The 22,888-nt window shown below is 46.4% G+C and overlaps 2 protein-coding genes across 4 annotated transcripts; both read right to left on the reverse strand.

The window, feature by feature from the left end:
• Positions 1-1,904: 1,904 nt before the first annotated feature.
• Positions 1,905-14,721, reverse strand: HEATR9 (HEAT repeat containing 9). 3 transcript variants are annotated; one of them, XM_077749698.1, is made up of 15 exons: positions 14,547-14,721; positions 13,330-13,379; positions 11,426-11,607; positions 11,047-11,173; positions 10,791-10,847; positions 10,542-10,598; positions 9,864-9,921; positions 9,359-9,489; positions 5,537-5,719; positions 5,040-5,132; positions 4,809-4,928; positions 3,657-3,730; positions 3,147-3,198; positions 2,619-2,705; positions 1,905-2,376 (listed from the first exon to the last, which is right to left on the reverse strand). In XM_077749698.1, exons 1-15 carry the CDS (start codon positions 14,632-14,634, stop codon positions 1,996-1,998), a joined length of 1,740 nt encoding a protein of 579 aa, XP_077605824.1. In that variant the 5' UTR covers positions 14,635-14,721; the 3' UTR covers positions 1,905-1,995. The 3 variants fall into 3 exon arrangements, with proteins under 3 accessions (XP_077605824.1, XP_077605823.1, XP_077605825.1); XM_077749697.1 differs by having other exon boundaries at positions 9,864-9,951; XM_077749699.1 differs by lacking the exon at positions 5,040-5,132 and having other exon boundaries at positions 9,864-9,951.
• A 1,116-nt stretch (positions 14,722-15,837) lies between these two features.
• On the reverse strand, positions 15,838-22,306 carry CCL5 (C-C motif chemokine ligand 5). Its single transcript, XM_077749716.1, has 3 exons — positions 22,187-22,306; positions 20,875-20,986; positions 15,838-16,337 (listed from the first exon to the last, which is right to left on the reverse strand). The coding sequence occupies exons 1-3, from the start codon at positions 22,260-22,262 to the stop codon at positions 16,250-16,252; spliced, it is 276 nt and encodes a 91-aa protein (XP_077605842.1). The 5' UTR covers positions 22,263-22,306; the 3' UTR covers positions 15,838-16,249.
• Between the last annotated feature and the right edge of the window lie 582 nt (positions 22,307-22,888).

A 22,888-nucleotide genomic window follows, 5' to 3' on the forward strand; every position in this document is an offset into this window, starting at 1 on the left:
AAGGAAGGAGAAACTAGTGGTGTCAAGTGCTCAAGCCAGGCCAAGTCATACAGAGTGCATATGGAAAGCATTCGTATTTAGCAATGTAGAGGTTCTAAATGACCTTAGCACAGGGTTTCTCAACCTTGGTACTACTGACATTTGGGTTGGATAAGTCTTTGCCTTGGGGGGCGGCGCTTTACGTTGGAGGATGTTTATTTTGAAGAGACTGTAGTAAGTGTGAGGATAGCAGAGATAGCAGAGAAGACGAAATAACCATTGTAGGAAATAGGAAAGTATTGTGACTAGGAACCCATAAAGTTGCCAGACAACAAGAAGAGCCCAGGTAACATAGGAGGCAAGTGTTTTATGGGTACAGTCTGTATAGATGTGTGATTTTTCTCCATCTTTAAAATTTTTTAAATTCATTTTATTTACTTTAAGGTGTTTCTATTTATTTTTGAGAGAGAGCGTGTCTATAACCATACCACCCTGAATGTGCCTGCTCTCATCTGATCTCGGAAGCTAAGCAGGGTTGGGCCTGGTTAGTACTTGGATGGGAGAGAGAGAGAAAGAGGGAGAGAGAGAGAGAGCATAGGAGCGGACAGGCAGAGAGAGAGAGAGGAAGACAGAGGATCTGAAGCCAACAGCGGGCTCGAACTCACAAACCTGAGCCAAAGTCAGGTGCTTAACTGACTCAGATGCCCCAGATTTTTCTCCATATTTAATCAGCAACCTGGTTATAGGAACAGGCAGTTTGATTCAGGGTTAGAGATTTTACTAGTCAGATACTAGTAATCTGAATAAAAATTTCAGATTTGTCTCATACCTTTTGGAGGTATGAGAAGAGTGGAGATAGTGATTGATGGAGTCCATGCTGAGTAGGAAATAAAAACATAAGTTAATGGAGAATGTAGAGACCGTCAAGAGTGTAGTGCTACTAATCCCCAGTATCAGTTCTCCGGACTGATCAGACTCCAAAGTCTGGATTTTCCTTTTTTTTTTTTTTTTTTTAACATTTTTAAAAAGCTTATTTTGAGGGAGAGGGAGAAAGAGAATCCCAAGCAGGCTCTGTGATGAGAGATCCCATAACCCTGGGATCATGATGTGAGCCAAAATCAGGAATCGGATGCTCAACCAACTGAGCCACCCAGTTGCTCCTGGGCTTTTCGTTTTTGATGGAGGATGTAGGTTGTTGGGATTGGTGTGGCATGTCCTATTGGTAAAGGGAAACAAGGCTTTAGTACAAATAAGGGAGGAACTGAAGCAGTTTTCAAGAGTAAAGAGGGCCTGTCACTGGAAATGGCCCTGAGGAAGACAGCAAGCAAGTGTAGGAGAAAAGACAGCAGAGAAGATGGTTGGTGTTGATTACAACCTCATTATCTCCTAACCACTGGGAACTGGTAGTGGTTGGGGGGGGGCAATTTTAGTAAGAGGAGTAAGAGGAAATGGTCCAAGAGTCCAGGTTTCCAGGATTTTCTCCTATTTTCCTATTTGTAGCCCATTCTGGGCAGAAGCTCATCAAATTCTGGGTATAGACAAGGGCTTGATTTAGGGAGGCAGGCTGGCCATTGGAAGAGCTTTGGCTCTTTCCCTTTATGAAAAGGACATGTGATGGAGTGAATCAACACTCGAGGCGTCTGGGTAGCTCAGTCAGTTGAGCCTCTGACTTTAGCTTATGTCATGATCTCATGGTTTGTGGGTTAGAGCCTTTTGTTGGGCTCTGTGCTGACAGCTTGGATCCTGGAGCCTGCTTTGGATTCTGTGTCTCCTCCTCTCTCTGCCCCTCCCTGGCTCATACTGTCTCTCAAAAATAAATAAACATTGAAAAATAAAAATAAAAATAACACTCAACCAAGAGTGTGAAGACCTCAGTGCAGCCTCTGACAAAGGGAACAGCAGTGGTAGGTAGAGTGACACTCATTTATTCATGGAAGGTAAGTATAGATTGTTTTCTCAGGGGAGCCTGAGAAGTAACCTCAGGGAGACGATGGGGGCTAGGCCCAAAGAACTGACCTATTTAGAGGTTTTAGCAAGGATCTGGAGCTGCTTCCTGATCCCTGACACCCAGGGCCCTATGGTCTGTGCCTTGTGTTTTGGTTTAGAGAAACAGGTTGGGAAGGTAGAAGTGAGGTGGAAGGCAGACCCTCTCTGGGCACTCAGCTTTTTCTGATCATCTGATGTGGCTCCGGACTTTGCAATAAACAAGGGGTTCAGCTGTGCTAGTTTAAAGTCTTGGATATTTAACTCTTCTGGGTTCTCAGGCTCTTTCCGGAACCTTGTAGGTTCTGCCTCCTCATTGATCTTAGGTGCTTCATATACAAAGAGAACCTTGTTGTTTAGCTTGTTTTGGATCCAAGGATCAACTGAGGCCAAGAGAATTAATGTTTCTTGTAGCTGCATTGAAACAAAGATCCTATGGCTGATTTACTTCAGGCTAAGCCTGGGTAGGAAGGGTTGTCTCTGTGAGGGGGTGCTGTGGCCACAGGCCACCAGGGCCCCATGGAATGAAGTCAAGGGATAGTGTGTGAGGGCTTATTCCCTTTCCTCCCTCCTGACAAATAGCAAGTGGTGAGGATGGGTAGGAGAGGCCTGGAGGAGGGGTAGAGAAGAGGAAGAGGTGGGTAGGAATGTCTTACACTGTTCTTCACAGCCTGGCTCTTTTCCGCATCTAGCATGTCCAACAGCAAGTGGAACACTTGTGGGCTGCGGATCCCCAGGACACCCTGGCAGAGGCAGAATGACAGTGCCTAAGTAGTCAGCCTATGAAGATGCTCCATCTGGGCTCTTTTCCATTCTAGTCTTCATGATGACCCTGTGGCCTGGAGAGAGGGGGAGCTATGGCTTCCCAGCTGAGGTGTATCCCTTTCCTTCCCTTCTGGGGCCACTGCATTGGGTTCCACTGCATAATGTTCACCAGGAAGAATCAAGACAATTTCTGCAATACCTAAGCAACATCTCTCATACCCATCTCCTGTCCCTTATCCCACCTACCTCCAATCCTGAAGAAAAGGTTGTTCCTGAATTCGTGGTAGGGCTGGAATTCTGATATAAACCAGCAAACCTCCCCAAATTTTACAGTCCTTTCTTCCCCTAAGTAATTGTCCTCAATTGCCTACTCCCCCTGCCATCAATACATCTGGTCAGAGAAGCAGGGCTGGCCTTACCAAAGAGATGACTGCTTCCTGGCGCATAGTGGCATTTAAGTTCAACAGTTGCCTGCAAAGAAGGGAGTGAATGTGTTATCCAGTTAGTGGGTAGGGGGAGGAAGCCTGGTTGTTTCTTCTGACAGTCCAGAGTGAGTCAGGCATAAGGCCAGAGAGTGATGCTGATTTCATCAATTTCTCCCTCTTGTTTCTTGGGCCAGGAAAGAGGCTGGGAAGGGAAAGGCAGGTACTACAATTTGCCAAGAGGTACCAAATGACAATTAGGGTTGCATCTGCCCAGAACTCTACCTTTTGCACGTCCCTTTCATGTCCTCATCTTAATTCGAGCTTTTATATTTTATAGCAACCCTGAGTGGTAGGCATTATCAGCCCCCTTTTGCAGATGAAGAAAATCCCAGGGGTCAAAGAGTAACTGGGCCAGGGGCATGGGCAAGTGAGAACTGAGAACTGGGATCAGATTCTCAGCTCCCTTTGACCCTATTCCCCTTCCCCCCAGCCTGAGCCACTCACGCCTCCACCAGGTTCATCATCTTAGGCTTCATCTTCAGCTCTTCCACAGTTTCAGCCACAGCCTGCCTCATAGCCTGAAGAAGGATTAAGGTGGGACAATAGAGACAAGGAATGCAGGAGTGTGTCTTTAAGTGCTCACTAACCTTTACCTTGTGCTATGTATGGTCCTTGCCTTGAGGAGCTCGTGGTCTGGTAGGGGAAGCACCTGTATGAGTAGACATGTACACTACCATGGTAAGTGTTACAAATGAGCTAAGTATAGGGTGAACATAGGGTCTCCTCAGTCTGGGTACTAGCAAGATGTCCTGGAGGAAGAAATGCCTCAGCTGCAGCCTAAAAGGTGGATGGGAGTTAACCAGAGGGCTGGGGGTGGGGGGTGGGGGCAGAGAGGAGGGCATGTACAAATGCTCAGAGGCAAGAGAGCACAGAGAGGTTAGGAGACAGAAAATAGTTCAGTGTAGCTAAATGACCACACCAGGAATCTTCAGAGTGGGGCACTCTGAGGAATTACCCTGAAATAAGTTATAAACCAGGACAGGGTGATCTTAAGCATAGCTGGTGTGTGGCTGTGAGTGGGAGTGGGGAGAGCTGAAGCTAGAGAGGTGAGCAGGTCGTGGATGGTGAAGGGCAGTGTAAGCCATTCTGAGGACCCTGGGGAGCTACTGAAAAGTTTTATGCAAAGGTGAGATGCAATCTGATTTACATTTCAGAAAAATATCTTTGGAAGTTCTGTCTGTGGCTGGTTCGGTAACAAGCTACAGTAGAGATAAAAGCAGAGGAACACAGAGGAAGGCAGGGTAGATTCTGGTGGAGGTGATTTGGGAAAGCTTTCCATAGGAGGTGTTTGGACTGGCCTTGAAGCAGCAACAGTATTATAACAGGCAGAAGGAGGGAGGAGTGAATAATAGCAGGAGGCGGTTTTTCGCCTTGCAGAGGGAGGGAGGGATGACTTGGCATTTTTGCTGAGAGAACTGCCTCCATCCCAAAGGCAAGGTGACTTGAAAACATGGGCTGCATTAGGGGAACAGGGAATGCATTAGAGTGAATTTGATAGTTTTTGGGGCAGTGTGGTGGGAGCCAAGTCAAGGAGGTCTTCAGAGAAGGGGGAAGAGGCGGGTTTGGGCTGCCTGGGCTTGGGAGCTTTGGTCTCACAAAGAAAGGTTCATTGTAAGTCTTCCTCCAGAGCAGGTCAAATGTGAGTCCCTCTAGCCCTTGTGCCTGGATCTGTTCCAGTCCAATGGTCTTGAGCATCTGGGTGGCTTCAAAGCGGTGCTGAGGGCAGAGGTGGGGAGGTATGAAGGATAGACCATCATCCCTCAACCCTGTCCTCAACCCTGTCCTAGTGCTGGAGAAGGAAGGGTACTAGGTAGCCTTAGACCTTACCTCCAGGACACTAGAAGAGCACAGCTGGTCTAGGATGGCCCTGATGACTGTGGCTGAATGAACATGCATCATCTTGACCAGCATCCTAAGTGCCTGAGGGGGGCCAGGCAGGGTGTGGTTGGGTGTAGAGGGCCAAGAGGCATCTGGATGGCCAGGTAGTTGAAGGCTGAGCCTAAAACTCATGGGGAACATTTAGGGTCCATTCGCCTGCCTCTTGGCCTCTTGAGTGAGAGCATGAGTTCATGTGTGCACATATGTGCACATTTGTAAATGAACACTCATTCAAATCAAATATATACAGACATAATGCATGTATGCTTATGTCTACATGACCCCCTACTCATGCATATACATATTCACAGACACATAGAGGACCTCACAGTGCTCCTTGTTGAAGCTTCTTTGGTTGAGTATGATGGGGTCCAAACTACCAAAGTCAGCACTGGCCTCTGGTTCCCCAGTGCTCCCCAGGGAGTGCAGCCTCCTGCCCCTCACACCTTCATCCTCTGGGTTTTGGACCCTCGGCTTAGGCATTGCAGCAAGAACTCTTGGGCTGTGTTGCTGCAGGGCCTCAGGAAACCCAAGCACAAGGCTGCCTCCACGGCTACTTCATTCGGTGATGTTTTTATCAGCATCTGCAGCACAGACAGCAACTTCTCTTCATCCCCAACTTGAGTTCTCTGAGAGAGACAAGAAGTGAAATAGGCAAGGAGGACTATGTCTTCATCCAGGCATTGTTAAGAGGGCATTTCACTCTTACTTCCAGAGCATTCTTCTTCCTCCCTAAAATGAATCTCATGTCATCAGATTTATTTACCCACTTCCCCTTACTTTTGCTGTCATCCACATGCTCCTGGATCATATCCCCTCATTTCTCTAGCACTACGTTGTGAGTGGATGAATGACATTCTCTTTAACACTTCTGCTGTCTTAATTCCTGACATTTAAAAAATATACATGCCACTGATCCTACTCCTGTTCTCCATTAACCTTGACCTTCATTCTATGTCAGGCCCTAATTCTCAGAGAGGTTTTTATCATTACCCATTACTATGACTTCTCCATGATCTCCATTTTATGGATCCTACTCTCTGACCATCATCTCTTATCTTTCCAGCTAACTTCCCGACGCCAGTAATCGTTGGACTCCACAAGGATTAACAATTCATCAACCACCTTTTTATCACTCCTCATTTTCTTTGCTCTCTACCCAGCTTAAACTTCATGATCCTACTATAGTCACTTCCTTGTCTTACTCAACTCCTTTACCTCTCTTGCTTCATTGTAGTCAGCTCCCCACTTTGTGCCTGTACTTTCTGGAGAAAAGCACACAGTCACAATGACTGATCTTGCTTTAAATGTATGAACACAAACCTCATGTAGACCCTTAGTGCTACCTAGCAATCATACTGTTTTTCCTTGGACAAGTCTTTCCCCCCCGCTCCTGATTCACACCCTGTCCTCTGGAATCTCCAACACTTCTTCCTCTGTTCTTACTCTCAGCTGATGACCTTGCTTCTTACTTTACTGAGCAAATAAAATTAACTAGAAAAGAAGTTCCAGAGACACCTAACCACCATTTCTATCCAACTTCACCCGCACCCATATGTTCTTCCCTTCCTCTTATTGCTGGGCACTCTGACTATCTATCTAAAGTCAATCTCTCTACTTGTGTGTTAAATCTCAACTCTTCTCACTGAATCAAGAACATTTGTGCACAATACTTTCTTCTCCCTTCAATATTTACCATTTTTCTGAACTACTGGATCATTATCCCTCAGAATAGAAACATGCTGTTATTTTTCTTTTTTTCTAAAGTCCACCCCTGGTACCAACTACATCCCTTTCCAACAACACTCGGAAAATTGTCCATTCTTGGCATCTCTAATTTCTTTCCTCCCATTCACTTTTAAAAACTCATTCTGTTAGACCTACACTCCCACCACCCCACGAAAATTGTTCTTGTTAAGATAATCAAGGATTCCTTATTGTTAGTCTGTATATCGATTCTCAGTCCTTCTATAATTTGATACAGTTGATTTGTTTCCTTGATATATGTTTTTCACTTGGTTTTCAGAATATTACACTCTTGAGTTGTCCTCCTACCTATTGGCCACTTATCATTATTTAACAGTTCCTCCTCTTCTCCCTGAGCTCTTAATGTTGGGATGTCCCTAAACTTGATTCTTGGTTCCTACTGATTTCATCTAATTGAATGACATTAAATGCTCTCTATATGCCAGCAATTTATAAATTCCTTTCTGTAGCTCAGATTTCTAAACTCCAGATTGTACATACAACTGTTTACCTGTTGTCTCCCTTGGAGGTCCAACAGACATCTCAAACATAACTTGTCCAAAACAGGACTTCTGATACTACCTTCAAACCTGTTCACCTACAGCTTTCTCCATCTGAGTTGATAACAACTCCTATCCTTCAGCCACTAGATCCAAAACCTTGGCTTCGTCCTTGTTTCCTCACTGTCTTTTATAGCTCACATTTGACCTGTCGGGTTTTTACTAACCCCACTGCAACCATCGTGGTCCACCGCGCAACCACCATTATATCTCACCAGGATTGCTTTAGTAGCCCCCAATTGGTCTTTCTGCTTCCACCTGACACCCCACTCCCATCTCCCATTGTTTCTCAGGACAGCCATAGTGAACATTTTGAAATGTAAGTTAGATCATGTCACTGTGTAAAAGCCCAAATATTGAAGTCCTCCAGAAAGCAATGACCTAGTATGATCTAATCTAGTAGATCTAGTAGACCTAGATCTAGTATAATTGAGTCTCCTGTCTACTACTTTGGTGTATCTTCATTTCCTACTGCTTTCTCTATTCCCACTCCACTTCAGCCACACTGGCCTCCTTGCTGTCCAAACATGCTCCTGCCTGAGGGCCTTTGCATTGGTTGTTCTTTCTGCCAGGAATGCCTTCTCAGATAATCTGCAAGGCTAACGCCTTCACCTTCTTCATGTCTTTGCTCAGATGACCCCTTCTATATGAGACTTCCCTCCCTTCTGGGTTTAAAACTGCAACCTATTCCTATCCCTACTGACATTCCTGATCATCCTCACCCTGCTATGTAGTTTTTCCACTGCACTGGTTACCTCTAACATACTATATAATTAAGTTTTTTGGTTATTAAATATCTCCCCAACTAGAAGGTAAGCTTCACAAGAGCAGGAGATCTTAGCCTGTTTAGTTCATTGATGTATCTCAAGGGCCGAGGACAGTGCCTGGCATGTGATAGCTGTTTAATATATGTTTGTTGAGTAAATGGGCGAATGATGAATTCTATTTCACGTGGAACAGTGATAGGATCAAAGTAAGAGGATCCTAAAAGGGAAAAAATTTGAGTAGTGCCAGCAGCCTCCTTTGATCCCTTTCCCTTCTTTAGAGAGGTTTTTTCTTTAAGTTTTTAAGAATGATAATGGTTACCACTTAAAAAGCACAGGCATTGGGGCGCCTGGGTGGCTTAGTCGGTTAAGCGTCCGACTTTCGCTTAGGTCATGATCTCACGGTTCGTGGGTTCGAGCCCCGCGTCGGGCTCTGTGCTGACTGCCAGCTCAGAGCCTGGAGCCTGTTTCAGTCTGTGACTCCCTCTCTCTCTGGCCCTCCCCTGCTCATGCTGTCTCTCTATCTCCTAGAAAAGAAAAAAAAAAATAAAAAAAAAAAAAAAAAAAAACACAGGCATTGAACTAGGTGCTTTACCTATATTATTGCATATAATCTCAACAATGCTATAATTACTATCTCCATTTTATTTATTATTTTAATCCATTGTTAGTTTTTTAATTTTAGAAAGAGAGTGAGTGTGCAAGCTAGGGAGAGGGGCAGGAGAGAGAGAGAATCCCAAGCAGGCCCCACACTCAGCATGGAGCCCAACTCAGGGCTTGATTCCACAACCCTGGGATCATGACCTGAGCTGAAATCAAGAGCCAGATGCTCAACTGACTGAGCCACCCAGGGGCCCCTAATCCATTAAGTTTTATGTTGGTTTCAGGTGTACAATATAGTGATTCAGCAATTATGTACATTACTCAGTGCTTACCATGATGAGTGTAGTTACTGCCAAGAGTTTGGAAATGGACAAACTGTGGCTCTGAAAGCTGGCTTGTTAGAGTTTGTGTGACCACAAAGTGGCTATGCCAGTGCTTCTGTGCAGGGAAGCTACTCCACAGAGAACTCCACAAAGACAGTGTCTTCTCCCATCAAGACTAGGAGCTGGGGTTACCTTCTCTCTGACCTAACCCCAGTCAACACCATCAATTACCTTGTCCTGCCTTGCCCCAGTTACTGATGCCTCCCAGTCACCTTGTCTCTGGGGACAGCAGCCTGGGAGTCGAGAGCCATTCGTAGCCGTGTCAGAGAATCCATCCTTTGCTCCTCATTTGGGCCCTTCAACTGTGTGATGAGACCCTGGATCACGTGCTTATTCAGGCAACCTTGGACAAGGAGGGTCCTCAGGTCAGGGCAGAGCCTCAGGGACTGTTCTTCTCTGCCAGAATCCATTTGATTCCACTGTGCCCTCAAGACAGAGGTTCTAAGTACTAGGTCCTGAGGTTTTACGCATCTTCTCAGGACACTCATGCAGCTGGCTGGCTGAGCATGGCTGCAGTTCCAGGGGCCCTCTCCCTCCCTCCAGTCTCTTCTCCCTTTTCACCCCACTTTTCTCTCTCTGCACACAGTATCTAGGCTAGTTCCTAGATCCTGTCAAATGCTAGGCTGAAGTGGGTGTCCTCACCCAAAGGGGAAAGGAGCTCCACTGCTTTCTTTCTCACCTTTCCCTATTCCCCTCCCAGGGAGAAGACATACTCACCCAGGAGGGCCAGGCTTCGACAGGCCTCAGACTTCACTTTCTCTGGACCAGTTTTGGCCTGATTTAAGAGGCAGGTGGTGGAAACATGCTATAAGGTGATGGAATGTCAGAGCTTTAAGAATCATCTCAACTTTTCATTTACAAATGAGGAGACCAAGGTCTAGAGAGTGACCTATGCTCAAACAGTACAGGCAGGGTGATGCAATGGAAGAAACACCACTTGGGAACCGGTATCTAGTAGCCATGTGACCTTGGGCAAGTCACTTGGCCTCTTGGAGCTTCCATTTTATCTTTTAGAAGAATGCAGATACTACTACCTATTCCTAATTTGTAAGATTTAAATGAGACTATGGGCAAGAAAGCCTGTTCCCCATTATAAATTGGCATTTTAGCATGGGGCATTAAATCAGTTAAGGTAGAGAATGAACTCAGTCCCACTTCTTTCCTGGCTTTTCAGTTGACGGTCTTTTCTGTTAGACAAAGGGGACCTTCACATTCCCCCATCCCCATCAAGCTGTCCTTCAGAGAAGCCAAGGGCATGAGATTGCATCCCACACACTGGCAGCTCTCTCCTCACTGCATCTGACCCAGCGTCATTGCACAGCGTCTGTGCCCATGTTCTACACACCTCAGACCCCGTTTCCTCCTCTCATGAGCTTCATGCGGCCCCAGACTCACCACCTGCCATAGTGCCTCCATGACAAACTGCTCACTGACGCCCAGGCACCCCAGAGCCTGCAGGAACAGGGGTGGAGGAAAGGGAAGAGCCCTTGAGCACCACCCCAAAGAGTTACTGTCCTCTGGACACAGCTGGAGATTTGCCTTTGAATACCATCTCCCTCCCCTGCTTCTTCCCCCAAGTAGTTTTCTCCTCCCTAGCCCAGCTAGCTCCTGTGACCATGCTCCACCACCCTTGCCACCTCTCACCTGTGCTGCATAGAATTGCTCAGACTCTCTGGGAGATTCCAGGCTTTTTGTGAGTTCCTGCCCATCCAAGGGAGCCAGTGGAAAGGAAGAAAGGGGTAAATATAGATGTAACACTTCAAACAGAAAGGAGCTCATCCAGTCCAATCCCTTTTCCTTTCCTCCCTCCATTTTCCAGGCAGGGACTGAGGGCTGAAGGTAAGAAGGGCACCCACAGAAAGGGAGTCTCTCCATTCTCCCTCCCACCATGGTCCCTGACCTTTAATCTTTGCCACTTCAGGGGGTCCCCAGTAAGGTCTGAAGGCTTGGATCCCATCTGAGATTTTATAGTCAGCTTGCTCATAGGGAGATGGGATTTTTGGATGGGGGTGCCTTCTTTGATTTGCCTGTGTGAGAAATTGCATAGGCCAGTCTTGGTCCCCTTGTTCCCTCCCTCCTACTTGGTCCTCTGCCCTTGGTCCTCAGCCTAGCTTAGAGATGGGACCAGAGGAAGATGGATGAACCTCCTTCTACCCCAGGGTCCTCTCTCAGATCTGTAAGCTGGGCTTGCCCTACCCCCTCTCCCACTCGTACCTTCTCCCTCCTTTCTTTCCCAGAAGGTGTGGAAGGTGTGGCGAATAGGAAGGGGCAAAGCACACCTACAGTGGTCTCTCATTTTCCGCAGCATCTTCTGGTCCTCCCTTTCTTGTCGCTTATCATATAGGGTGTGCCAGTGTGTGTAGACCTCAGGCTTCTTGAAGTAGCAGTAAGGCACTGAATGTGGCTTGCTTGGGTGCTCCCTCCAGCACTCTGGGCTAGGGGGAAACTCCTCCTTTGGCATCTGTGAGGGGGTGTGAGTGGCACAGTAGTGGCAGGGGGTCTTCCTCCGCCAGGAAAAGGACCAGGGTAAGAAGGGACTAGGTGGGACGTCTGGGTGGCTCAGTCAGTTAAGTATCCTGACTCTTGATTTTGGTTCAGGTCATGATCTCGTGGTTCATGGGATCAAGTATCATGTAGGGCTCTGTGCTTACAGCTAGGGGTCTGCTTGGGATTCTCTCCCTCTCTTTCTGCCCCTCCCCTGCTCTCTCTCTCTCTTAAAATAAATAAACATTAAAAAAAGGGGATGGGGGACTAGGTAAGAGAGATGTCCTTCAGTCTCTCATCTGAGCTAAAGTCTGGGATGTCCTACCAATTGTGTGACTTGGGCAAGTTACTTCATCCACCAAGATCTCAGTCTTCTCATCTGCAGAGTGGAGCTAATAATCCTTGTTCTTTCTGTACCCATTGTTGCGAAGGACAAATGGGATAAAGATTGTGAAGCTATTGTTAATCTTAGTACACAGTTTGGTTATTTGAGAATCTCAGAGCACTTTGAGAAGGCCATCTGGGCAAGGAGATGGGAAAGGCAAGGAGTGAGACAGATATGGAGTAAAGAGGGGAAAAGACAGGCTACTGCTCCTTCATTTAGGCATGCAGCAGGTAGTTACTGAGCACCCACTGAGTGCCAAGCTCTGTGCTAGGTGCTGGGGAGGCAGTTTTTATCCCTGCTGTCATGGAATTTAACAGTTTGGTTGGAAAAGCAGAATTTCTTTAAATAATCTATCTCTTAGGGGCACCTGGGTGGCTCAGTTAAATGCCTGACTCTTGATTTTGGCTCAGGTCATGATCTCAGGTTCAGGAGATTGAGCCCTGTGTCAGCATGGAGTCTGCCTGGGATTTATTCTCTCTCTCTCTCTCTCTCTCTCTCTCTTTTCTCTTCTCTCTTCTCTCTTCTCTCTTTCTCTGCCCTTCACCCGCTCTTGTGCATGCTCTCTCACAATAAATAAACTTAAAAAAAATTATTTCTTAAACAGTTGTGAAACTGTAGCTCTGATTGTAGTGGAGGGTTGTGGATGAGTCAGTGGCTTTCTCTGCAGATTCAGCTTGAATTCATTCCTATTTCTTCTCCAGTCTTCCTCAGAGTCAGTTCTCTGAGCAACAAAGAAGAGGGGCTTCAGCCAGTGGTTTTCAATTTGGTGATTGAGAAGATCATAGTAAAGATTGTCAAATGATTACCATGATTTCAGAAAGTGTGATATTTACTCACAATGAGCAGTGTCGTCAGATTTAGTAAAAACCAAGCAAATATAAAACAGGTCGTCCAGTTAAATTTAGATTTTAGGTATTGGATACCCTATTTGGCACATATTTATACTAAAAAATTCATTATTTATCTGAAATTCAAATTTAGTTGGGCATCCTGTATTTTATCTGGCCACTCTAACTATGAGGATCCCTGTGGTAATGAATAAAAATGATGCATTATTAAACACTACCTGCATAGCCCAGGCTTTACGGATAATATGTCATAGCAACTCTACAAATGGAGCAGCACAGGGAGCCTGTGACAGAGGAAACTCCTGAGGCTCAGGGAGGGAAAGTGACTTGTCCAAGGCCACACAGTTAGTGGAAGCCCCAGGGGTGAGTGTAGGGGTTCTGTGAACTGGTCTTAATGAAAAGGGACCATCTGCTGACCCTCCTACTTCAACAAAGTTCCCAGGGTGGCAAAAGTTAAGGGTCTTACCTGGTAGCAGGACAAGGGCAGGTGAACAGGAGCCATGGCTTTTCTGAGTTCTGTGGTACAAAGGGTGGGCTAAGAATCACCTTTTAGGCATTCACTTATTCAGCATTTAGTGAACACTGTGTATTAGAATTATTGGGGGGAACTTTTAACCTGCCTTGGCCCTATGATAGGCTAATTGAATCCAATTCTCTGGGGATAGGGCTTAGATATTTCAGAGAGTTCCCCAGAGGATTCTTTTTTTTCCCCCTTAAGTTTTTATTTATTTATTTTGAGAGAGAGAGCACAAGGTGGAGAGGGGCATAGAGAGAGGGATGGGGAGAGACAGGGAGGGAGGGAGGGAGAGAGAGAGAGATGGACAGAGATGGACAGAGAATCCCAATAGTACAGAGCCTGATGCAGGGCTCAAACTCATGAACCATGAGATCATGAACTGAGCCAAACCCAAGAGTTGGACACTTAACTGAACCACCCAGGCACCCCTCCCTAGATGATTCTAACATGCAGATGACAGTGAAAAACAGTGGTCTTGTTTCTCAACACTTGAGAAACATGTTTCTCATGGTTCTCGTGGTTCTCAAACTTGAGTGTGCCATAGAATCATCTGGGGAGCTTGTTAAAATTGATTTCTGGCACTTAGTCTGAGTATAAATTCAGTAGATCTGGAGTGGGGCCTGGGAATTTGCATTTTCTAACAAGATACAGATGCTGTTTGTCCTGGGACCACACTTTGAGAACCATTGGTCCACCTGGTGAGACAGAACTGTTTATTAGTGATTAACAAAGGGAGACAAATGTGAAGATACAGGCACAGATGGTATAGATGGAGACCCCCTACCCTGGCTCAGGGGATGAGGGAGGGCTTTCCAGAGGTGATCATATACAGGCTCAGTCTTTAATCCATGTAGGGGTTAGCCAGATAGATAAGGGAGAAGAGTGTTAGGCTCAGGGAACAAATTCTTTCAAAGACTGAGAGGTGGGGAGTTGGGTAGAGAGCAGGGTGCAGATATGGGAGCAGAAGCTGGGGGGATTCGATGTCCCATATTCTGGGGCCCTGGAGACTTACTTTGAAGGCTGTGGGGAGCCATCAAAGTGTCCAGTGGCCTGCCCCAACCCTTCCTGTGGACTTGTAGAACTCACTAGATCTGTGTCTCAGAGAGCCAGAGAGCTTTTCTTTTCAAGCCCCACCTTGACTCTGTTCCTGTCTATTCCAATCTCACCTTTGGTCCTCTCTGGGTATTCCAGCCATGGGTACTTGAACATTGACCTGGAGATGTCAAGGATATCACCTGGTTTTTCGTAGGCCATTCTCTTCTCGTGGGGCCAGAGGAAGCCCAGGCAGGGCAATAGAGGGCTGTTGGGAAATGTGGGGGCACAGCTAGGGGAGACCTCTCCTCTGTGACACAAGAGGGATTGGTAAGGAGTTGGGGCTTCTGTGGGTAGAAGCTTCTGAATGTTTTGAGCAACCAGGTCTCCTAGGCAAATGGAAGATTCTGGTTCCATTCTCAAGCCCCGCCCCCAACCCCTGGCATCTACTGGCCCGTTGCCTTGAACCAGTCACTTTACCTCTAGGAGCTTCAGTTTCCTCATCTGAAAATCTGGAAAGGCATGTCCATCTGGGAGTCAGAGGGGCTGTGGTAAGGCATAAATATGAAAGAAAGTCAAAGCATTTGGTGAACTGTCAAGCTCACATCAGCCCATGTAAGGGGCAGGTGGTTCTTAGGATTAGTCATCAGGAAAATGGCAGAATGGGAAAGCCCCTTTTATATACACATCTCTCTCCTTGGCAGCAATAGACAGGGCTCTTGTCTGTGTGGTGAGGAGCTGCCTTCCAGACCTCCTACTTTTGCATATGTTGTTCCCTCTATATGAAATTCCTTTCCTTTCCTACCTGCTAAATGGTTTCTCCAATCTTTCCAACTTCATCTAAATGTTATCTCATCTCTGAAGTCTCTTTTGCCTGCCTGGCACCCCTCCTCACTTCCTTCAGTGGTATCCTTCCCCTCTGCCACCTCCACCCCAGTGTGACTGCAGCCTTTTGAACAGTTGCTTCCTTTTAGGTGTATATCCTATGTTTAATCTGCCTAAAGGTAAAGATTGTGGCTTGTGGCACATTCACCTCTCCAACCCTCCCCACCCCCAACCTCCATGCCTGGCATAGTGCCTGGCACGCAGCAGGGAGCTGGCTGTGGCAAGAAAACATGGGCCACCAGGCCATCAGACTCAACATCACCACCAGTAGGCTGACATGTACCCTGATGTGCTGCACTGAGAAAGATGGTGTCACCCATATGGTATCCCTGCTAAAAATGTTTGACCTGGATCTAATTACGAAGAAACAATCAGGTAGATCCAAAGTATGAAATATTCTACAAAGATTTTATCTGAACTCCTAAAATAAAAAAAAAAAAAACCTTGAAAACAAACAAATAAAAAAGTCTGTTAGAAGACACTAAAAGATATGACAGCTAAATTCAGTATCAAATATCCAAAATCAAACCAGGAGCCTGCTTGGTAACTGCACTGAGAATTTTAATGGAAAGCTGATTTCTCACATTTGCCAGTCAGCCCTTCACAGTGAAGGACTGAGAGGGGAGCTAGCTTTGGCCACAGGAAGCCCAGTCTTCCTCCCATCTTCACCTCCAGAGACGTGCTAACTTCCTTTCTGATGGCAGAGCTGCAGCCAAGCTGAGGGGCCTGAAGCTCAGAGCCAAGAGACTTTCTGTATATAAGGCAGAGCCTTAGGAGCTCTTGGAAGCTTTAGATGGAGGAGGCTTTTATAACTGCTGATTGGTGGTGGAATCTTCACCCTCCCAGGAGGGAGTGGGAATAGGGCATTGGTGGGGAGTCTCCCATGCTGGTTAGGACATGAGGAAGAAGCAGCAGGAAACTGCACAAGTTCAGGTTCGAGGCGCCCTCCATCCTAGTTCATCTCCAGAGAGTTGATGTGGTCCCGCACCCATTTCTCCTGTGGGTTGGCACACACCTGGCGCTTCCTTCGGGTGACAAAGCTGTGGGAGAAGAGAACAGGATGAAACCTGGTCAGCACCTGCACAGCCAGGTTTGGGGATGATGGCACTGGGCTGGGGCATTCTTGGAGCTCCATTAAGATTGGATTTGTAGCTTTTAAGGAAAGGATGTTTCCTATTCTCTTGGGTCATATGCTCTGAGCCAGAAGCAGATCTGTGTGCAATTTAACCCCCACACAAACACATGCAGCCTGGAGAGCTAAGGGGATATGGAGTCTGAGGACTCCAGTGTTGAGCTGGTCAACCTTTTATCTGAACTTCTTTGTTTCAGACCCTGTGCTGGGTGCTCTAGATGCAGAGCAAAAGAGGTGTCTTCTAGGAACTGAGTGATGGTTGATTAAGTGAGACATAAGAAGTGGTAACCATGTGATTTGGCTTTAGGTAACATAGTGTCTGGCACAGGGTAGATACTCAACAAATGAGTACATCTACATGTGCATGGGTGAATGACAGGACATAAACCTGAGTCTTGATTTTACTAAACTTGGCAAATAACTTAGGGCCTCTGATTCTATTTGTTTACCTCTAAAATATAGAGAGAGGGGCACCTGGGTGGCATGGCTGGTTAAGTGTCAGACTCTTGATATTGGCTCAGGTCATGATCTCATGGTTCATGAGATTGAACCCTGAGTTGGGTTCCAATGCAGAGCCTTCTTGGGATTCTCTCTCTCTGTCCCACCCCCAATAAATAAATAAACTTAATAAAATATAGATAGAAATAATTCCTACTTTGCCCTGTTGTTGTGAAACTAAGCATGTGTGTTTTGGAATACCACACATGTATTAATATTGGAATGTTGGGACCTCATCTTTAAGATAGATCAGACCAACATGACACCAAAGGTCCTCGTACTGGGCGTCTTGCTCAGAGAGGATGAAGGCCATGAGATATTGCCAGTGTCAAAGCACTTCTACCAGTTAACCAACTAGAATGCAGAGGCCTCTGAGAGCGAGAGGCCTTATTTCCACAGGTGTTGACGGCATGCGTTATCAAAGCCTGTCTACTTGGATCTTTCTCCAAGTATTATGAGCCCAAATGTTTTCAAAGTGAAGGCTTAGGTTGTGTAGTGAGAACGAGAATTTCTTGGTTTCTTTTTAGGCTCTGTCCTGGATAGTGTTTGCGCTCAAGGAAGCTGCCTCTTCTTTTCTGAGACTCAGAGCCACTTGACCATCTCTCTTCCACTCTAGTGTGCAGAGGAGAGGGAGGGAGCAGAATATTGTGGGCTCTCGTGCCTCCTAGTGTTTGTTTTCTGATTTGGGGTGGTGAGAGAGCTTCAGACCACAACCCTGCCGTTGTTCAGCCAGAAGTCAGACAGGAAATCCTGTAGACTTGCTATCCTCTCACTTCAGCCCCTGTAGCCTGTGGCCAGGAAATCAAAAGGGCAGGAAACGAGTATCTGGAGTAAGGGTTTCTCAGGCCTCCATTTCCTCCTAAAGAATGCAAGACTGAAGAATAACCTCTCCTGGCCAAACTTCTTTCCCTGCCCCCATTTTGGGGACCCCCTACTTGCCTGACTTCCCTCCTGCCTTACTGCTTGCTCTCTTGGGAACAACCACCTTCACCTGCTCCTTGAGAGCAGGGGTTCTCAAAATTGCTGCCCTTTTTTTTGTGTGTGTGAGTTTAATGTTTTTATTTATTATTGAGAGAGATGGGGGAGGGACACAGAGAGGGAGACAGAGGATCTGAAGCAGGCTCTGTGCTGACACTGGAGAGCCCATTGCGGGGCTCAAACTCACAAAGTGTGAGCTCATGACCTGAGCTGACATTAGACACCTAACTGACTGAGCCACCCAGGTGCCCCTGTATTTTTTTTTTTTAATGTTTATTTATTTTGAGAGAGAGAGAAAGAGAGAGAAATCATGAGGGGTGGGGCAGAGAGGGAAGGAGAGAGAGAATCCCAAGCAAGCTTTGCACCATCAGCACAGAGTCCAATGAGGGGCCTGAACTCCATGAACCTCAAGATCATGACCACAGTCGAAGTCAAGAGTTGGATGCTTAACCTACTGAGCCACCCAGGCACACCTCTGTGTTTCTTTTTTTTTTTTTTTCCCCCAAGTCTCTGGCCCTAGGACTTCATGGATGTTTATTGAATGAGTTAGTGAACGAAATGCATTCACTCATCAAGTTTTACTTGTCACCTCTATGTATATAATCATACACTTGGAGAAGGAAGAGCAGTTAACACATATCAGGCACCAACTGTGTGCCAGGAAACATTCTAATTTCATTTTTCATTTCATTATTCTCACTTTGACCCAGCGAGGGAAGAACTCCTACTTCACTCCACTTTGCAGATGAAGAAATGGAGGCTCAGTGAGGTTAACTGATGGTCCACGCTCCTGCAAATGCCTAGGGGCAGAGCTGGGATTCTAACAAAGGCTACTAGCTCTGGAGCCAGTGCACACCAACACTGTGCTATAGTTTTCCACCCTCATATTAGGAGACCCTTTCCTCCTCTATGAAAAATCTGGGGCACCTGGGTGGCTCAGTCTGTTGAGCATCTGACTTCAGCTCAGGTCATGATTTCAAGGTTCGTGGGTTCGGCCCCACATCATGCTCTGTGCTGACAGCTCAGAGCTTGGAGCCTGCTTTGGGTTCTGTGTCTCATCTTTCTCTGCTCCTCCCCCACTTGCACTCTGTCTCTCTCTCTCAAAAATAAATAAACATTTTTAAAAACTTTTTTTTAAAAGCCCTATCTCTAGCCCCAGCACTGTTTCCTAGCTACCACCCCCTCCTCTCACACTCCGTGCTGGACATTGCCACAGGGTTTTCGTGCTGGCACCTTAGCTCTTTCCTCTTTAAACAACTCTTCCTTGAGACTTCAGGTGGCTCCACACTTCTCCAGCTGTCTGGGTCAAAACCTTTGTGTCATCCTTAACCCCCCTGTCGTCTTTTCTCCCGACCTTACATCACCTTGCCAGGGCTGGCCAATTCTGCCATTGTCTCCTTCCCTTCGTGTCCTGTTCAGCCTCAATACCGCTCGTGTGGATAAGCATAACAGCCTCTTATCTGGACCTGACTTTCCAATTCATTTAACACTCACCCTGATGCTTTAGCATCATTGTGCTGACACTCAAGGCCCAAGTGCTCTTCTACATGGGGATGCTGTGTCAACCAAAGGAGAGTCCTGGCAACATTCGCTCTGCCTAGTGTACCCAGTCCCTCAGGCTTTTCTCAAACAGCACCTTCTGCAGCAAACTTCCCCTGAGTCCCTTCTTCCAACCCCGAGGTTGGATATGCTCCTGCTCTCCTTTTGTAATGTTTTATTCAGGGTTGCTCTAGTCATTCTGCTTCTGTCTTTACCTCAGATTAGACTGAGTTCCATGAGGGTAGGGAGGGTGCTTTATTAATCTCTAGCTGCCTGTAACAGGTGCTTAAAGGATTGTTTTCTTTTAAAAATATTTGCTGTCAGAGATAAAATTAGTAGTGCTAAATATTACCACTGACTTCAAAGGATGCACCAGAACTAAAGGCAATGCTGAATACTTATAGGTTTGTAAGTGTCCCAGGAGTTTTTGGATTTAAAAACTTAACCATTATATAGGAAACTTCATGATTGCCCATTTGTGTTCTTTAAGTCTCTATCATCTTAAATCCTTTTAAAAAATTTTTAAACTTTATGTATTTATTTTGAAAGAGAGAGAGAGATAGCAAGTGCAAGTTGGGGGGGGAGGGGAGAGAGAGAGAGAAAATCCCAGGCACCCCTCATCTTAAATTTCTAAAGCAACTGTCACTATTAACCTTTCTATAGTAGAAAGAGGAGGCTCTAAAGACAGTCTCTATCCCTCACTTTGCAACCTTGTGCAAGTCCCCAGACCTCTCTGGGTCTCAGTTTCATTGTCTGAAACATGGAGAAAATTATGCATACCTAACAGGGTTGTTACCATGAAATTTAGAGATAACATACAGAAGACATTTGATACACAGCAGGCACTTCTAGGTAGTAGGAAATGTTAATTTTTTGAAATGTATTAGTTTGCATATTTAAAGGAAAATCTCATGTTATTACTTCCTCACCAATGGATAATGTTTTTTTTTAACAACTTGACTCTAACTAGGGCCTGTCCTCCCTAGATCCTCTGAGGTTGTAGGTGGATTTGATTGGGTGTGGGACATGGGGGAATGTGGGGTTCTTAATTGAAGAGGTATGACCACATTGATATTTTCTCCACACAGGAGTGCTGTAGATCACAGTAAAATAAAAGTCACTTCCGTAAAGATCAGAGACCTGACCCAGGGCATCAGAGTGGAGAGGACCCCCTGGGGACCCCTGTCTAATCCTGTGTGAGAGCAGGGGAGATCTGAAGCCTCAGAGGGAGGAGCTATGGCTCTTGGACAGCTGGAGGATGGTTGGGAGCAGATAGGGCACCTTTTTTTTTTTTTTTGGTCTTCCTCTGTGCCCCTTTTTTATTGATAGGGCACCTTCTTAGAGGGCTTCTGTGGGGGATGCTCTGGGACAAAAGGTGTCCCTTCCTCACCCCCCTCTCTCCCCAGAGGGTCCACAGGGCTGAGACTCACACGACTGCTGGCATGGAGCACTTGCTGCTGGTGTAGAAATACTCCTGGAGGTGCCTGAGGGGAAGTGGGTGGGAGAGGTAGGCAAAGCAGCAGGGGGTGGTGTCCGAGGCATCTGGTAGGAGAAAGAAAGGAGACCCCTGTATTTATTGCCATTGCACATGGGGTATTGTGATGAGTACGTCATCTTGGATAGACTATTATCCTCCTTTGGCTGAAACTGAGGCTCAGAGAGGTAGAGTCACTTGTCCATGGACACACAGTAGCAGAGTGGAGACTCTGACAGAGGACTGAGAGGATCTCTACAACCCCTGATCTAATCCTTGAGTCTTGCTTGGATCCTTCCCTCAACACCATAACCCTCTCTCTGCCTTCAGTTCTACTGACATGCTGGGTTTCCTCCTGGCTTGTCTTGGGCCCATTGCCCTTATTCTTGCCTTCCTGGGATCCTCAATGGATTCAGAGCATGGTTTCTTTGAGAGCTACAGCAGGGTGGGGAGAGGCTTCTAAAACTCACACTTCATGGCTCAGCATCAACCCATAAGAGGGGCCTGAAGATATGTATTGCATCCTGGGAGCTTCTGGCTGAGGCATGGTAAGAAGGGTCTGAACAGAGGAGGAGGACTGTTTCTTGGTCTCTTAATTCAGGATGACCCTGGAAAGTGTCAGTTGCCATTTCCCAGTAGAGTAGGAATGTATAAGAGCCAGATAGAACTGAATTTGAACACCAGTTTCCCCCGACTTCCTAGCTGTGTGACCTCAGGCAAATTACTTAACTCCTCTGGGCCTCTGTTTCCCCATCTGTAAGTCAAATAGTAGCTGCAAATATTAAATGGTGTGGTATGTAGAGCAATCAGCATAATACTTGATCCATACCAGGCTTTTTAACAATCCTCTCCCAAGTCCCACTTTTTCCATCTATGAAATGGGGACAGTATGACTGTCCCAGGAGGGTTTTACTAACTAATGCTTACACGTTTCTTAGAAATCCTGCTGGTGATAGGCATGAGTTAGCTGTGTTTCAAGGTCAGTTTAGGCTGCCTATGACTGCTTATATATACCTCCGGCGTCAGTCCACACTCAGCACCTGAAGGGCTTACATGTAGACCTGAGGACAGAAAAGTTGAGCAGAGGGTCCCTGTCGTGAAGTGGCTTAGAGATCCAACAGGGATGACTGAACGTCTGAGTAAAGCAGTATATAGGAATGTAAATGATAGGGTCAGACAGCATAAATACTGCAGTTGAAAAGAGGACAAAGCCTGGGCCAATCTGAGGGTCTGGCCCCAGGGGCTGCAGGGTTCAGGACTTGACTTACATGGAGAGGCAGAGGCAGGAGCACAGAAGGCGGCAGCAGCGAGGAGGACTGCAAAGGGAGCTGCGGAGACCTTCATGGTACCTGTGGGTAGAGGCTGTGGGAGATCCACTTGCTGTCTCAGAATCCTCTGCAGGGATTCTCTGCAGCTCAGGCTGGCCCTTTATAGTCAGGCCAGTAGAGGGAGCCTCCCACCCACCCCCCAAGGGGAGTTTCCAAAACAGCAGCCACGCACTGGTTGATATCATAAGTGAAGTTCCACAAAACGAAAAAGAAAACTACAATAGGCTCCAGAAATTTTAGACTCACTCTCTCTCCTCCTCACCGCCTCTGATCCAGAGTGAGCTCATCCATCAGTTCCTCCTTTGCCCTCCAGAAGAGCTGGTATAGGCATTTGTGGTGGAAAAATCTTTCTCTGATGGCATCCTCAGCTTCCTCTTCTAGGGCAGAGATCCTCATCAGAGGTCAGGATGCTGCTTCCTTGGGGTCAGAAGGACGCAGTTAGGATGGATTTGAAACAACTGGGTGTTTATTTGGTTGCTTTCAAAGTTATTGCTTATGCATTACAAATCTGTATTTCCCCTCTCATTCATGGAAGAGTGTTATTCATAAAATGCTTGATTGGGAAAGGGAGGGTTCTGTGACATATAGCCCCCAAAGGAGGTGAGGACACTCATCCTATGGTTCCAGTCACTATTCTAATGG

The sequence above is a fragment of the Crocuta crocuta genome, unplaced genomic scaffold (genome assembly GCF_008692635.1).
Source record: "Crocuta crocuta isolate KB4526 unplaced genomic scaffold, BGI_CrCroc_1.0 scaffold149, whole genome shotgun sequence".
NCBI classification, from domain to species: domain Eukaryota; kingdom Metazoa; phylum Chordata; class Mammalia; order Carnivora; family Hyaenidae; genus Crocuta; species Crocuta crocuta.